General features: G+C 40.5%; 1 protein-coding gene across 1 annotated transcript in view; it reads right to left on the minus strand.

Moving 5' to 3' along the window:
- Positions 1-7,217: 7,217 nt before the first annotated feature.
- med24 (mediator complex subunit 24) overlaps positions 7,218-16,450 on the minus strand; it is a 69,974-nt gene continuing 60,741 nt past the window's right edge. Inside the window, exons 25-26 of the mRNA XM_048560765.2 lie at positions 13,009-13,157; positions 7,218-9,593 (exon numbers count right to left, since the gene is read on the minus strand). Of these exons, the coding sequence (XP_048416722.1) occupies positions 9,477-9,593; positions 13,009-13,157 (266 nt within the window). The 3' untranslated portion in view covers positions 7,218-9,476. The remainder of the gene's footprint in view (positions 9,594-13,008; positions 13,158-16,450) is intronic.

Here is a 16,450-nt window from a genome sequence, read left to right on the forward strand (position 1 = left end):
CATGGTGTGATAACACTTGTTCAAATTCCAATGTACATTCGCATTGCTAGAATCCTCCAGAAAAACTGTTTTGACTCTATAAAGGAAGTGTCTTTTCATTGAAGGTGAACACCAGGGCTGTGTAAGTGAGGCAGTTTTAATGCTGACATTTTCACACCATCCATTATGATAAAGTGTTTATCTCAGCGCAAACACTGAGTGTTGGTAATTGGCGTGTTGGTGCTTTTGGTTTGAACTAAATTCCACGGCTGGTTGTAACGGTAACCTGGGCTCTTCCGCATCCCGTCCTTTCCTAGACCAAGTTGACATGTTTCGCAATAAGCTAAGAACTGCATTCAATTAATTGTCAAATCTCTGAAACAATCTCAGAAAGAAAGACTGGATGCCATTCGGGATTCCGTTTGTCATGTCATTCAAACGGCAGACTCGCCAAGTCATCGCATACAGACGTAGGCCATTCAGCCCATTATGGCTGCACTAGAATGGGCAAAAACCTGGTAGTTGGAACATAATGTGAGAGAATTCCAGGAAGAATAGACATGCTGTATGTTGTTGAAATGGAGAAAGACTGCAGAAAGATACAGCCTAGAGGGATTCAGGAGTTCTCATGCATAAACCACAAAAAGTTAGCACTTAAGATAATTTTGAAGGCAAATGGAATGCTGGCCTCGCTGACATATGGGGAGAAAGTAGGAACAGGGTACTGTGCTGGCTGATCAACCATGATCATATTGAATGGAGGAATATGCTCAATGGGCTGAATAGGCTATACCCGCTCCTCCTTATCTTTGTTTCTGTGATGGCCAAGGCTGATGAATGTCCTTCAGATAATAGACAGCTGGTGTAAAGTCTGAGTAAACATTGCGTACACTAGGGGCAGTGAGCACTTTTCAGTGAAGCCATAACAACAACTAGAATTTCATAGTGTTTTTTGATTGTGAATAACAAAATCTCAAGCTCAATGCAATAGACATTTCAGAAAAACATTCTCTACACATTAATAACACTGAGCAATATTAAACTTTAATAAAATCTGCGCACAAAAGTTCGGTTCTTAATGCAACTCTAAATGTTCAACTGCTGGCAAAATGTAACTCAACCTCGTCAATCAAAAGTATGAAAGTCCAGTGGTGTTTCAGGGACCACAGGTTAGTTACTGTTTCGCTGGGGGTGCTAAAGCCCGTACGTTTAAAATTAAGATGGAATTGTTGAAATAGTGTGTTTAAAAAGAGCAGTGAATTGATTGCAAATGATGTTTTGAAACTCTGGGACTTAGCAGATGGACTGTGGTGCATTTTTCCCATTTTGTTCATTTCCCAGTTACATCATCATGTTTTTAAGGATACCGTAGTGTTTTATTGGCTTCAAGTGGGAGTTGTTGCAAATTGCGATGGGTTACAGGGAAGCTGAGTTGCTGTGGCATTTCAAGATAATAAAATGTGAGGCTGGATGAACACAGCAGGCCAAGCAGCATCTCAGGAGCACAAAAGCTGACGTTTCGGGCCTAGACCCTTCATCAGAGAGGGGGGTTCCATCATGGGCCTCCTGCAGTGCCACAATGATGCCACCCGAAGGTTGCAGGAACAGCAACTCATATTCCGCTTGGGAACCCTGCAGCCCAATGGTATCAATGTCGATTTCACCAGCTTCAAAATCTCCCCTTCCCCCACCGCATCCCAAAACCAGCCCAGTTCATCCCCTCCCCCCACTGCACCACACAACCAGCCCAGCTCTTGCCCTCCACCCACTGCATCCCAAAACCAGTCCAACCTGTCTCTGCCTCCCTAACCGGTTCTTCCTCTCACCCATCCCTTCCTCCCACCCCAAGCCGCACCCCCATCTACCTACTAACCTCATCCCACCTCCTTGACCTGTCCGTCTTCCCTGGACTGACCTATCCCCTCCCTACCTCCCCAGCTATACTCTCTCCACCTATCTTCTTTTCTCTCCATCTTCGGTCCGCCTCCCCCTCTCTCCCTATTTATTCCAGAACCCTCACCCCCTCCCCCTCTCTGAAGAAGGGTCTAGGCCCGAAACATCAGCTTTTGTGCTCCTGAGATGCTGCTGGGCCTGCTGTGTTCATCCAGCCTCACACTTTATTACCGCTGATTAATTATTGTCTATTTGAGGTAAATAACCACGGTCAGGATAAAGAACTGGTTGTTAGATCATACAGCTTGCTGTTCAACCATCACAACACATTAATATATAATTCAAAGTGAAGCACATCCACCACCACGATGGAATTTTATACTTTGTTATCTTGTAGTCACAAAAACCATATAATACCGGGAACCTGTGTGGTAACTGTTCTGCAATCTGAGGTGCAGTGCTCATTTTGGTTTCTGAAAATAGACCAATTTCACACCATAAATTACATATTCAGCTCATTTAGGATAGCAATATTTAGAGTGCTACTTTCAGATCTACTCTCTGACATTTCAGATGTAATCTCACCTACATTTAAACCTATCTGCAGTATCCCTACTTCCATTGAGCTCAGTACGTCTATCAGTTATTGACTGATGACTCATCTGAAAGTTTCTGTCTGCCAATATGATGCTGTGAACTTTTTTGGATATTGTAAAGTAGAATAATAGGTTGGTATGGGAACATTTATCTATCTTTATTTGTAATGATGTAATGTACATTTTCATTTCATAAAAGGAATGCATATGTCAACAATGGATGAGAAAGCACCACCTCTGACTTTAAACAGCCTGGGGGATCAGGGGGATAAAGGAGAAAATGGGGCAGGGAGTGGGGTGGAAGCATCGTCCTTCTGGTGTTTATGTTTAAATGCTAAAATTGTAAAACAAAAGTTAATAATTAAAATGTTAATGTTATCAGCTTTATGTGAATATTTCACTTGCCTTCATCATCTCCAACCATGAGTGCATTTCATGCTCTTTATGATCTATAGATTAGTTTTAACTCCCTAAAATCATGGTAAATGATAATGAGATTTAGATGTGAAACAGAACTGTTGCCTATGTACCCCACCTTCCTGGGCTACATCATTCATTTCTAAATGCATCTCCTCATCCTTGAAAGAAAGATTTAATAAACATGCCATCAGGCTGACACTTGGGCTGTGAAGCAACAATTTCAACATGGATTCAACAGTATTTCATTGTCTGTAAAGTACTTTGGGACATATTGAAATTGTGATGTGCAGGTGCTAATGCAGGTCCTTACTGATAATATTAAGGCACAGGCTGTCCTCATACTACCAATGAATAAACCATGTGGTTGCATTTGCATAAAATGACGATCTGTTCCAAATTTCAAATACTTCCGATTTGCCAAATGGCACCCTTCACTCAGAATTTCTCAAAGATGATTTTGCTCAGGCTACATGTTAAAAACTCTTATGTCAAAATCCTTCCATGGGAAAATGGCCATTGAATTCCAAACTGCACCACTGACAAATGGGGAAATTTTGAGAGGCAGTAATACAAAGAACTTCTGTCAATATGACCAAATCTAGGAGCTGCAAATACAAAAAATACAGACATAAAATAACAGACATAGTGTAGAGAAATAATGAATCCCAAATTATTGTGCAAGCATCTCAGCAATAACTAATGGCTTAAGTGTACTTGAAGCACCGTAACAACTGTTAGAGATTTCATAACAACTCTTACAGATTTAAGAAAACTGGAATATTCATTAATGGAAGGATGATTAAAATTGAAGTCATTATCTTCACTTCCATAATCTTCTGAATTCTCTCATATTTTCACATCTTGCAAATTTCCTGCGACAAATGAAACCTTGTAAGCTAGTCCTGTTTAGTAGAGACATTCATTTTGTGCCAGTTGATATTCTGGCTGGCAAAAAAGCTATCACGCTTTATCCTTTCCTCTAACTTTGAGTCATCATTATTTTATTCAATCATTTATCATCGTGCTATCTCTTGTATTCCAACTGCTCTTTTCAATCAATTGGAAGAACTCTTAAACTAACTATATCTCTGCTCATAACGTCTGTAAGTTCACCCCTAAAAGCTTCTTGATTGCAATTTTACTTACAAAACAACTCAAATAGGTTTTCTGCGCTTTCAGCAGTTTACTGTCAGCCTTTTAAATGCAATTAGGGGCAGACAAATGATGGCCATACCCAAATCCTAGAATGATAGAAGAAAATCTATTTGACCAATGTCAACTTTAAATCTTGTCACATCATGTCAAACGTAGGCATGCTTGTCAACGACTATGCAGTGCACAGACCCACTCATAACTCTACAGATAATGAAGGAGTCTATGCCCACGTTCAATAAGATCTGGGCAGTATTTAGGGTGGACCGATAAGTGGAAGTAACTCTCGCAACCCACAAGTTTCAGGGAATGACCATCTCCAACAACAGCAAGTCTAAATATCTCCTTGTGACATTCAACATTACCGTCACTAAGTCCCCAGTATCAATATCTATTGACAACCACTGACAAAAAACTGAACAGGGCAAACCATGTAAATAGTCCAACAACAATAGCACATCAAAGGCTGGGAATTCTCTTACCGTCTTTTCTAAATTATTCTCTTCAATCTTGATGTCCTACACCACAGCCCTTGGCCTATTTCCTTTGTTAAACACATGCGTTAAAAAAAATCATAAACACTGCCACACTGTAATCTTGATTTGCTTGATCATAAAAGGAAATAAATAGGACCTGCAGACGATGTCACAAGGCAGCAGTTGTTTTTGGAGTTACTGAAACACCTAGTTGCATAGTCTTTTGAAGTCTGAGAATAGAACCTTTGCAAATAGTAGGTAAAGTAAAACACAGAAGACAGTTTGAGTTTCAGTTTTAATAAATAAATCACAATTAGGCTGATTAATATTGTGAAAGTGAAGTTGAATCAAGGCACTAACTCTTGTTGCAAGTATTTAAGGTGGATGAGCACGTCTTTGAAATTTCAGGTCATTCTTCAAAGTTTAAGTACATACAGAAACACGATCATTAAAGGGACTCAAAGCTCTTAAACAGTTTCAATAAACAGGTAAAGGTATTCAGTGCAAATTTCTTATATTTGACTAAAATGGTGATTTGGAAGGAAAAAAACAATGCAAACGTTTCTGTACAATTCCCCACCCACATACAATTTAGAACGACTAATAACTACCATTTTACTCGGTGCTGTGGTTTAAGAACAGAAAACAAGGTAATGTGTTGTACAAATGGGTTACTTTTCACTAAGAGGAAGATGTTGATGTGTGCCATGATGTACAATTTCAAAAGTGCTTTTTTTAGAAACTCATAGCATCATGTTTTCATTAACGTACCGACCTTCGCGAGAATTGGAAACAAACAGATGCACACAAATCGAAGTCAAAATGATTGCAACACTAAATATTAACTGGGTTCAGTAAAAGCATCTCTGCTCTTTATGTCCGAATGCCAACCATGTAACAACCACTTGAGGAAGTGGTGCATTGCTTTAGGCACTGACCTGTGGATGGTAGATTAAACCCAAAACACCATTTCCATGTTTGGAGTGACATGAAAAATCACATGGGACCACTCAAAAAAAGAGGTTGTCTCCCAGTGATCTGGCTAGAAGTCATCATTCAACCATCAAAAAGAATATATCTGTCATTCAGCTCATTGATTTATTTAGACTCCTTGCTGTGGGCAAATCATTTGCTTTATTTGTTGAGCTAACAATAATGAGTTTACAATCAGTAACTAAACTGTTCCAATTTTGGAGTTACAGTTGTACATTGTGAAGAACTTCTGGTTTACGTATATAAAACATGCAGGTAATGAAATTTTTAAATGTGCATGAGAGGCCTTTTACAATTCATTATCAGATATCAGGGCATCAGACACATGGGAACACCACCACCTCCAAGTCATCACCTTACTGACTTCAAAATGTATCGCCGTTCCTTTACTGTTGCTGGGTCAAAATCCTGGAATTCCCTCCCTAATGGCATTGTGGGTCAACCCACAACAGGAGGAATGCAGCGATTCAAGAAGGCAGCTCACCACCACCTTTGCAAGGGCAACAAGGGGCGGGCAAGAAATGCTGGCCAGCCAGCAACGCCCATATCCCACAAATGAATAGAAAAAAAATTATCTATGTTTTTCTCTCTCTCTACAGGGTAAATGGAGAGACATTGGTAATATCAGTGGACTAGTAAGGCAGGCTAATGCTGCAGGAACACAAGTTCAAAATCCTGCCATGGCAGATGTGGATTTTAAACTGGATTTAAAAATCTGCAATTGAAATCGCGTCTCAATAATGGTAACAAGCATCAATTGTTGTAAAAACTCATCTGGGTTCACTAATGTCCTTTAGGGCATCTCCCATTCCTGTCCTCGTTGGGCCTAGATATGACTTCCAAAACCTTTTTCTTTCTTTCAAAGTTAGCAGACATCTGTGAAATGCCTACAAAGCTAACGGGCTAAACGTTATACTCTAAGACACAATATCATTCTTTGTTCAATTTCCAGATACAAAATAGGAACTCCCACTATCCAGGATGGAAGATGAGAATCAGGCAAGGACATTGCATTTATGCGTATTAAAATCAGGCACAGCAAACTAAACTGTCACCTCCAAATAGAAAATAATGTTTCTTTTTCTACCTGCATTGTTTATTGAAGGTCCTAGATGACAAAAATGGTGCTGCAGCACTGGAATATATGTAGAATCTTTTAAACCAGCAGGGAGCTTGTGTCATGGTTGAAATTGGTGTGCACATGTATAAATTACTTCACGATATCCACATTTCATCTATTACATTGTAAGCTATTGTCCTGCCATCTCAGTTTTATCTTGCTACCCATTGTAAACAGCACATCCCTGTTCTATATTAGTGTCCTTAAGCACATTTCACTTCAAAGCTCCTCCAGCCTACAACTACTATTTCAACAATCTACTCATTGCTCCTACCACACTCTCAAATGTGGTTTTACACAGTTAACTAATTAACAGAATTCACCTTAGGGTATTGTGTTTCTAAATGTGCATTATAATTACAGCAGAAAGTAATGGTGCTCACAGATTAAATGGAAATATTCAGCTAAGTACATTTCAAACTTAGACAAATTAATACAGTAGCTGTTGCTGTAGACCATTAAACTCAAAAGTCTTCACACCTTTACTTATTAATCAGATTAATCTATGACGTGACGGCAAACAATAAAATAGCTTCAAAAGTAAATGTGAGGAATATTTTTATTGCAATAAGCAGCTGAATAGCTACATAGGACAACATACTTTACCATTTCATTCCAAAATGACAATTTTAAATAAAAAAATTTCCAAACACAGTACAGAACAATTATAATAATCTTGCAACTGATGTGCCACAAAATCTGCAAGAAAAAAAGTTACTTTTGTTGCACATTGGTTTTTGTTGTTGAAAAACATAGAAAACAAGGGCTGATCAAACATTTTACATTTTCAACCATCATCACCAGTCTCCAAGTTGCTCCCATTGTCCCTTCTCCCCAAAAGATGATAATTACAAATCAATGAACAGCTTTCTGGCAACTTGTCAAAGTGTCTTTTCCAGCTTGGATGTCGAGGGTGGTGTTACTCATTCACGGGGAACACAACTGTGGCGTTCAATTCAGTCCAGAGTTGCTATGCATATATTCTACTGGTTAAAGTCGGATCTTCTGCAAGGTTTTTCCTTAGCCATAAAACTGAAATGAACTGTAATGTCAAAGTCATGAGAGAATAATTGTGTTTGCATCCACAAAGAGCACTACAATAAACATAGTTCAGTCAGCATCAATCAGGTAAAGAGGGGGGTCATAGAGGACGGGACATTCCTCTGCAGATTTTTAAAATATATATATATACACAGTTGAAAAATTCACGTAACAACAGGCATGGCATTTTATAAAATGTTTACACTAAATTAACACAGATGTGTTTAAAAAGAACTTAATATAAAACAGTTAATGTGGAACATGACAAAATAAATTAAAATCAGCTAACTATCATGAAATAACAGCAAAATATGGTAGGTATCAATTCAGTGAAAACTCTTAATAATCTATTAGAGTTGAAACATTTCAAACTGGGCAGCTAAAACACATCCCCTTCTTTGTGACATGTTTCTTTGATTATACTGGCATTGAATGCTGTGCTGCAGCCTTTTGGTGATACCTGCTTAATGACATTGCATTTGATTAATTGTATTCAGCTCGCTTGAAACGGACTGCAAATTCCCTCTTTAAGGTGACCTTTCTAGATTGGTATGTTTTGTCCTGGAGCTGATTAAAATGGATTTGGTAGAAATGCAGCAATGAACAAGTCATGCAAAAGCCAATTAACCACAACAGAAATTTGGCAATTCAACTTTGTCTGGTCACTGCAAGCTGAGCTTGATGAAACTGTACCAACAAACAACACAGGCCTTATTCTCATAATCTCCATAACACCAGTGAATAATCGACAGGTTCTTGATCAAATTGCTGGTGAAGTTATAGTCCTACAAAAGGAGGTTTGCCATAACAAATCTGAACAAATTTTAGAGCTCCAGCTGTCTGTCTGAAGGTACAAACACATAAATATTTTCAATCACTTGGTAGTACATAAGTTTAACATTGCTGAATAAAATTGAGAGACATACTGTCAAAGCTTTTTGCTTTGCACTAAGAGGACAGAATCATAAGAATGACAAGTCCCAAACGGAACAATTTACACTGCACGAAAAGAGAATCTTGACCGGTTGGCAAATAATCATCATCCTCCTGTCATACACTGTAATTTGTTTCACCCTTTGTGATTCTGAAGAGTGCAGGACAAAAAGCTTCAATAGCATTTACACATACATTCCATATGGAAATGCAGCTCATTTTGAAATGAGGATATGTCTCTGGCATTTGATACGGTACTATAAAAATTCAAGAAAAATGAATGGTAAGAAAGGGCTGTTTGATTCATCACAACTTGCCCACACACTTTCCACTACAATGATCAACAGGATTCTGAAGATTTCTAGTGATTTTATGTCAACAATGCTGCATAATACTCCTTAAATATGGAAAACTCCAAAAGATTCAAAGAATTGAGGTATGTTGTCACAAATATGTAAACGGAAAAAAACATATATTCCCAACAGGGAAACTATTCTTGGAAATTGTGCAGTTTAGAGATCTGCCTGCAGTACTGCAGTGCTCATTTCATAATCTACATTCTTTGCCAGTGCAGCTCCCTGCTGGGAGTAGAAAATTATTTCCAAAATTTAGAATGAATAACTACAACATAAACTATTGAGTGGAAAATGCAACATTGAATTTCTGATGCAGTTTCTTTGCTGCCAGACCTAAATCTTTCATGCGCAAATCCTTGGATTAACAGTGTGAATGATGCAGCGACTCAAGTTTAAGTAGTTAACCCATAAAAGTACACTGACAAATTTCAACTGGTTTCAAATGCACGTGAACAGTCAGTTTTTAAATCAGTGAATACTTATTTGTTTGTATGTACTTAGACACGATCGGCTTTCTTCAGAGAGCAGCAATAGCTTTTGCTGCTACCCTGCGCCCTAGAGGGAGACCCAGGTCAGTTATAGCTAGTACTGTTTTTGGCTTGGACATGGCAGGCAGTTTCACCAACTCAGACACCTGTTTCAGAAAAACAAAGACAAATTGACATCAAGGAGACAGCACATTCAAAGTGTACAATAATATACTCAACATTTTGAAATATGCAAACACCCAAACTTGATAGGATTAACTCTAGGTCCGAAACATCAACCTTCCTGCTCCTCTGATGCTGCTTGACCTGCTGTGTTCGTCCAGCTCTAAACCTTGTAACCTAGGATTAGCTAATTGTCTTTTTAAGCGCTTGCTTGAGTTTGGAGTTCCAGAAGGTAATAGTGCAGTTTGAGAGCTTTTGAAAATCCAAAATTCCGACTAAGTTGTCTGATATGGAGTTGAATTCTAAAGAAGTCTGTTTCCATGCTGTATGACTCTATGACTAATTGCAAAAATATTCACTACTTTATGCTGCACTAAAATTAAAAGATTGTATTATACATCATATGTATACGGTAACGAAATGAAACCTTTTAAGCTCATATCATGACAGATTACCCAAGATTCCCATACAGTAAATAATGGTCAACTTTAAACAGGCGAATTTAAACTATTGAAAGGCCTTATAACCTCAAGTTCTCCCAAAGTGCTGTGGAACAAATTCTGCAATGGATCATTATTACAATATAAAAAAAAAACCACCCAATTTGTGTATAGAAAACGCTTCTTAAACAGTATGTGATCTTCCCTCCATCTTAATGTCATACTTGGGAATATTAATTGATAATTTCCAGAGCACATTGGTTGGTCAGCACACCAGAACCTACGTTTCTTGTTCTGCAGAATTTGATATACTGAGTGAGCAGCTGGGGCTTTGGTTTTGCACCTCATGAGAAACAACACATCCAACAGTGCAGCACTCATACAATACTGCAATGAACCTCAATTAAGTGCTTAAATTTCTGGAATGGGGCTTGAGCCTTGACTTGGAGGGAAGCATGTCAAAACCAAGTCAAGGTCAACACCTTACTGAAGGTTATAATATAAATTTATTCAAAGGAATGTGTCATCACTTGCTAGGCCAACATTTACTGCCCATCGTAATTGTCCTGGAGAACACGCTGGTGAACTGTCTTCTTGAACCACCGCAATTCTTGGTGTGTAGGGACACCCACACTGCTGTTGGAAAGTGAGTTCTAGGATTATGATCCGGCAACAGTGAAGGAACTGCAATATAACTCCTTATCAGAATGGTATGTAACTTAGAGGAAACTTTCAAGGAGTGGTGTTCCAAGTATCTGCTGTCCTTGTCTCTCTAGATGGTTGAGGTTGTGGGTTTGAAAGATGCTGTCGATGGAGCCATTGTGAATTACTGCAATGCATGTTGTAGATGATAACCCACCATTACCATTGTGTGTTAGTGGTGAAGAGTGAATGTTCAAGGTGGTGGATCGGGTGATAATTAAATGGGCTGCTATGTCCTGGATGGCAGCAAGCTTCTTGAGTGATGTTGAAGCTGTACCCATCCAGGCAAGTGGAAAGCATTTCATCAGACTCCTGATTTGTGCCTAGGAGGTGATGAACTGGTAATGAGGAGGCTGAAGGTGAGTTACTCACTGCAGAATTGCTAGCCTCTAACCTTGCAGCCACAATATGCACGTGGTTGTTCCAGATCAGTTTCTGGTCAATGGTAAGACTCAGGATGTTGATATTGAAGGTTCAGCAATCATAACACTATCTGATTGTCAGAATCTTTCTTGTTGAAGATGGTCATTGCCTGGCACCTGTGTGGTGTGAATGCTACTTGCTGTTTACCAGCCTAGCCTAGGTATTGTTGGTTTCGAGCTGCAAGTGGATATGGACTACTTCCAGGTTTGAGGAATCATGGATTGTGCTAAACATTATGAAATTGTCAGCTAATGTCCCCAATTTTGACATTATGATGGCAGGAAGATCATTGATGAAGCAGCCGAAGATTGCTGGGAGTGGAAGAAAGTGGAAACATTTATTTTGAATTTCTAATTGAAAAATGGTAAAACAAAACAACACAGCAACACTATTAACAAGAATAGCAGAACATTCTGAAATCAAACAAAATGGCTTAAAAATCAGTTGATGGAAAGTTTTTAAAAACATCAATCAAAACTTGCTAAGTCAGCTGAATCAAAAAACGGGCATTCTGAAATTTTGCAACTTGGCTACAGCTCAACATTCTGTATATGTAGTGAAGAAAATGACAGTTTTCTGCTGTTGGCAAGTATTTTCCTTCCATCCAGTTGAAACCCTGATATTACTACTATGTCACCATCTGCCCATGACATATTTTGTTTTGGAGATCTTCTTTAGTGTGGAGTCCTTCCTCCAGTCTTGTCCCAGTTTTTCACTAACACCAAACTCCCTCTTTAGTGATTTGTTGAGTTAGCCAACATTATGACTTTAAGCTTGAAATGAACTACAAGTTCACTTTTGTTTTGCTAGAGGATTTGTTTCTGCAAAGTGTAATCTGCTTTGTGTGGGCATGTCTTCAATTCCAGTCCTTTTTTTTGGCAACAATGACATGCATTCACTATCCATTCCATAGTCTGTTCACTTGTGCAACTTACAAGACAAGTAAAAAGCAGAAGGCCTTTTGGTCCTTCAAGCCTGCTTCACCATTCAATATGATCACGGCTGTCATTTAACTCAGTACCCTATTCCCACTTTCTCCCCATCCCCTTTGATCACTTTAGCCCTAAGAACTAGTTCTGAATCCTTCTTAAAAGCATGTTTTGCAGTTGAAAAACTGAGTTCAACTTGCAATGTGTGTAACATATGTTAACAGTAAAGAAGGTTGACTTGTATGTTAAATATAGGCTACAATCATGATTTGTGGCACCATAAAAAAAATCTTATAAAGTAAGTTGACTTACATGCCGTGATCTACAGTATAATTTGTTTCATTATATTCATGAGGATGAGGGGACTTTGGTGTTGTGTACAACTAGGCTATATATTATGCAATTAACTTTTCACGCTGATTAAGTCTAAGAAACAATGACGTACTAATACATTCAAAAGATCTTTATCAATCTTTCCATATGATAGGAAGGGGTGGGAAGAGAAGTACATATTCAACTGCCCCAGATCTACTGTGCTTGAGCAATTCCGGTTGTTCTGAGTGATTTATTTTTCGATATCAACGTTGACAGTTGCAGGCAGACAGTTTAGCACGTCTGACCAATTTTGATGGAGTACTTGATAATCCAACTGAATAGTCAAAGTACTCTAATCCAATTCTGAAGAAGGATCACTGACTTGAAATGTTAACTTTAGTTTTTCTCGCTGCAGATACTGCTAAATTCCTCCAACAATTTCTGCTTTCTAAACTATTGTCGTTTCAAAATGAAGAAGCTTTGCAAAATTAACTAGTTGTTTCTCTGTTTTTTTACCATTGTATCTATTATTTTACTTCATATTTTCATCACATATCTCACTTATCAACTGATGCCCAGATTTGACTCACCATGGTAAATGGCATGAACTGGAGAACGCTACCACGGCTCCCCTGGTCCAAACACTCCACACATTCTTCCATGAACCACTGAACAAACTGGGTGTGTGGCCCAGCCACCTTTGAACTCAGAATCGAAGAGATCAAGAGGAATAAGTTTGCTGAAAGAGAGATTGACAACATTTGTGGGTTAGTATCCTAACTCAGATCACCAAGTTGTTAAATGTTTATCTGTACGTGCCTTGAAATACTGAGGAAATAAAATCTTTGACTTTATCCTCTTTTGAAGGGAGGTCAACTAGAGATGGGTAGCCTTGAACAGGCATTCATGATGCTAAATTTTGAAAAGATATTGGCTTCTATCTCATGATACAAAATTCGAAGGTGATATATCCTGCTCCACTCACACTAAAAGGTTAATGATCACAGAAACATAAACTTTATATCACCCAGTCCTGCAAGAAGTTTAACCTTTCGAGCTTTAAATGCTTATTAGGAAAAAGATTTGAAAAACACATCTAACTGTATTCGTTTTCTGAAGAAGGGTCCCGACCCAAAATGTCAATTTTCCTGCTCCTCTGATGCTGCCTGGCCTGCTGTGTTCTTCCAGCTCCACACTGTTATCTCCGTTTCCAGCATCTGCAGTTCTTACTATCTCTAACTGTATTCAGTGTCCTTATATGAAAATGAGAAATAAATACAACAAATCAGTTTGATTTCACTTTTACAGAATTAAACAAAGGTAAAGCTGCATAGTCCAGACTGGACCATAGGGCTGCTCTCTCATAAGAGAGAGGTGGTTCAGACTGGGGGTTACCACACCTCAGGAAGAGGTAGAGAAGGAGAGTCCTCCATGGTGACCTCACACAGTTTGGGAATTGAACCCACGTTGTTGGTATCACTCTTCGCCCAAAACTAGCCATCCAGTTAGCTGAGCTAACCAATCCCTTTTCAGAATTCAAGTTATTTCAAGATTGTGTAAGCACATTTATTTTGGCTTATCTTCCTTGAACTCTCTTTCTCTCCCAACCCACTCCACTCATGCACAATACTGGAACTGTCCCGTACTGGGATGCATTTAGCCGATGTCAACTGTCCCCTAGTACTCTATCTGAGCCTTGGTCATTCTATCTGCAAGTTGAGCACTGACTGTCAGTGAGCTATTTAACCATGTTTCAGAGATAGTAGGAACTGCAGATGCTGGAGAACCTGAGATGACAAGGTGTAGAGCTGGATGAACACAGCAGGCCAAGCAGCATCAGAGGAGTAGGAAAGCTCCTCGGAGTTTCGGGCCTGAACCCTTCTTCAGAAATGGGGGGAGGGGATGGGGTTTCTGAAATAAATAAGCAGAGAGGGGGAGGCGGATAGAAGATGGATAAGGGAGAAGATAGGTAGAGAGGAAACAGACAGGTCAAAAAGGCAGGGGTGGTGCCAGTAAAGGAGAGTGTAAGTGGGGAGTTAGGGAGGGGATAGGTCAATGGGGTGGGATGAGGTTAGTAGGTGGGAGATGGGGGTGGAGCTTGAAGTGGGAGGAGGGGATAGGTGGGAGGAAGGACAGGTTAGGGAGGCGGGGACAAGCTGGGCTGGTTTTGGGATGCAGTAGGGGGAGGGGAAATTTTGAAGCTTGTGAAGTCCACATTGATACCATTGGGCTGCAGGGTTCCCAAGCGAAATATGAGATGCTGTTCCTGCAACCTTTGGGTGGCACTGTTGTGGCACTGCAGGAGGCCCAGAATGGACATGTCATCTAAAGAATGGGAGGAGGAGTTGAAATGGTTCGCGACGGGAAGTGCAGTTGTTTAGTGCAAACCAAGCGTAGGTGTTCTGCAAAGCGGTCCCTAAGCCTCCGCTTGGTTTCTCTGATGTAAAGGAGGCCAAATCTGGAACAGTAGATACAGTATACCATATCAACAGATGTGCAGGTGAACATCTGCTTGATGTGGAAGGTCTTCTTGGGGCCTGGGATGGGGGGGTAAGGGGGGAGGTGTAGGGGCAGGTGTAGCATTTCCTGAGGCTGCAGGGAAAAGTGCTGGGTGTGGTGGGGCTGGAGGAGAGCATGGAGTGGGCGAGGGAGTCACAGAGACAGTGGTCCCTCTGGAAACCAGATAAGGGTGGGAACGGAAAAATGCCTTTGGTGGTGGGGCTGGATTGCAGACGGCAGAAGTGTCAGAGGGTGATGTGTTGGTTCCAGAGATTGGTGGGGTGGTATGTGACAATGAGGGTGTTTCTGTTTTGGTTGTTATCGCGGGGAGGGGGTGTGAGGGATGAGTTGCAGGAAATGCAGGAGACATGGTCGAAGGCGTTCTCGACCACTGAGAGGGGGAAGTTGTGGTCCTTGAAAAACAAGGTTCGTCTGAAATGTTCGGGAGTGGAATGCCTCACTCTGGAAGTAGATGAGCAAGAGGCGAAGCAATTGGGGATATGGGATGGCATTTTTGCAGGATGGTGGGTGGGAGGAGGTGCATTCCAGGTAGCTGTGGGAGTTGGTGGGCTTCAAATGGATAACGGTTTCCGGGTGGTCGCCAGAGATGGAAACAGAGAGGTATCACAGATGGTCCAGGTGAACTTAAGGTTGGGGTGGACGGTGTTGGTGAAGTGGATGAATTGTTCGAGCTCCTCAAACACAAGATGGGAACACAAGATGGCGCTAATACAGTCATTGATGTAATGGAGGAAGAGGTGGGGTTTAGGGCCAGTGTTGCTACGGAAGAGAGCTTGTTGCAAAGAGGCAGGCATAGCTTGGGCCCATGCGGGTACCCATGCCCACCTGCTTTGTCTGTAGGAAGTGGGAGGAATTGAAAGAAAGGTTGTTAAGGGAAATTGTTAACCTCCTGCATTGCCACAATGATGCCACCCGAAGGTTGCAGGTACGGCATCTCATATTTTGCTTGGGAACCCTGTAGCCCAATGGTATTACTGTGGACTTCACAAGCTTCAAAATCTCTCCTTCCCCTACCACATCCCAAAACCAGCCCAGCTTTTCCCTGCCTCCTGTACTTCCTCCCACCTAACCCTCCTCTCACCTCAGGCCCCACCCCCATCTCCTACTTACTTGCCTCATTCTGTCCCCTCCCTAACTCCCCATCGACATTCACCTTTACTGGCCCCATCCCCGCCTCTTTGACCTGTCTGTTTCCTCTCTACCTATGTTCTTCTTTATCCATCTTCTATCCACCTCCGCTTCTCGCCCTATTTATTTCAGAATCCCCTTCCCCTCCCCTATTTCTGAAGAAGGGTCTAGGCCTGAAAACGACAGCTTTCCTGCTTTTCTGATGCTGCTTGGCCTGCTGTGTTTATCCAGCTCTACCCTGTTATATCAGGTATTTAACTATGTTGTGCACTGTAACCACGCTCAGCTGTTTTCATTCAACGTTGTGCGGTGGTCATTGGAAAGTGATCACTGCATGTTTAATTTCTCTCCTCATTACTGAGGAGCCACAGGGATATTATTTCA

Source organism: Stegostoma tigrinum, chromosome 31 (assembly GCF_030684315.1).
Source record: "Stegostoma tigrinum isolate sSteTig4 chromosome 31, sSteTig4.hap1, whole genome shotgun sequence".
NCBI classification, from domain to species: Eukaryota; Metazoa; Chordata; class Chondrichthyes; order Orectolobiformes; family Stegostomatidae; genus Stegostoma; species Stegostoma tigrinum.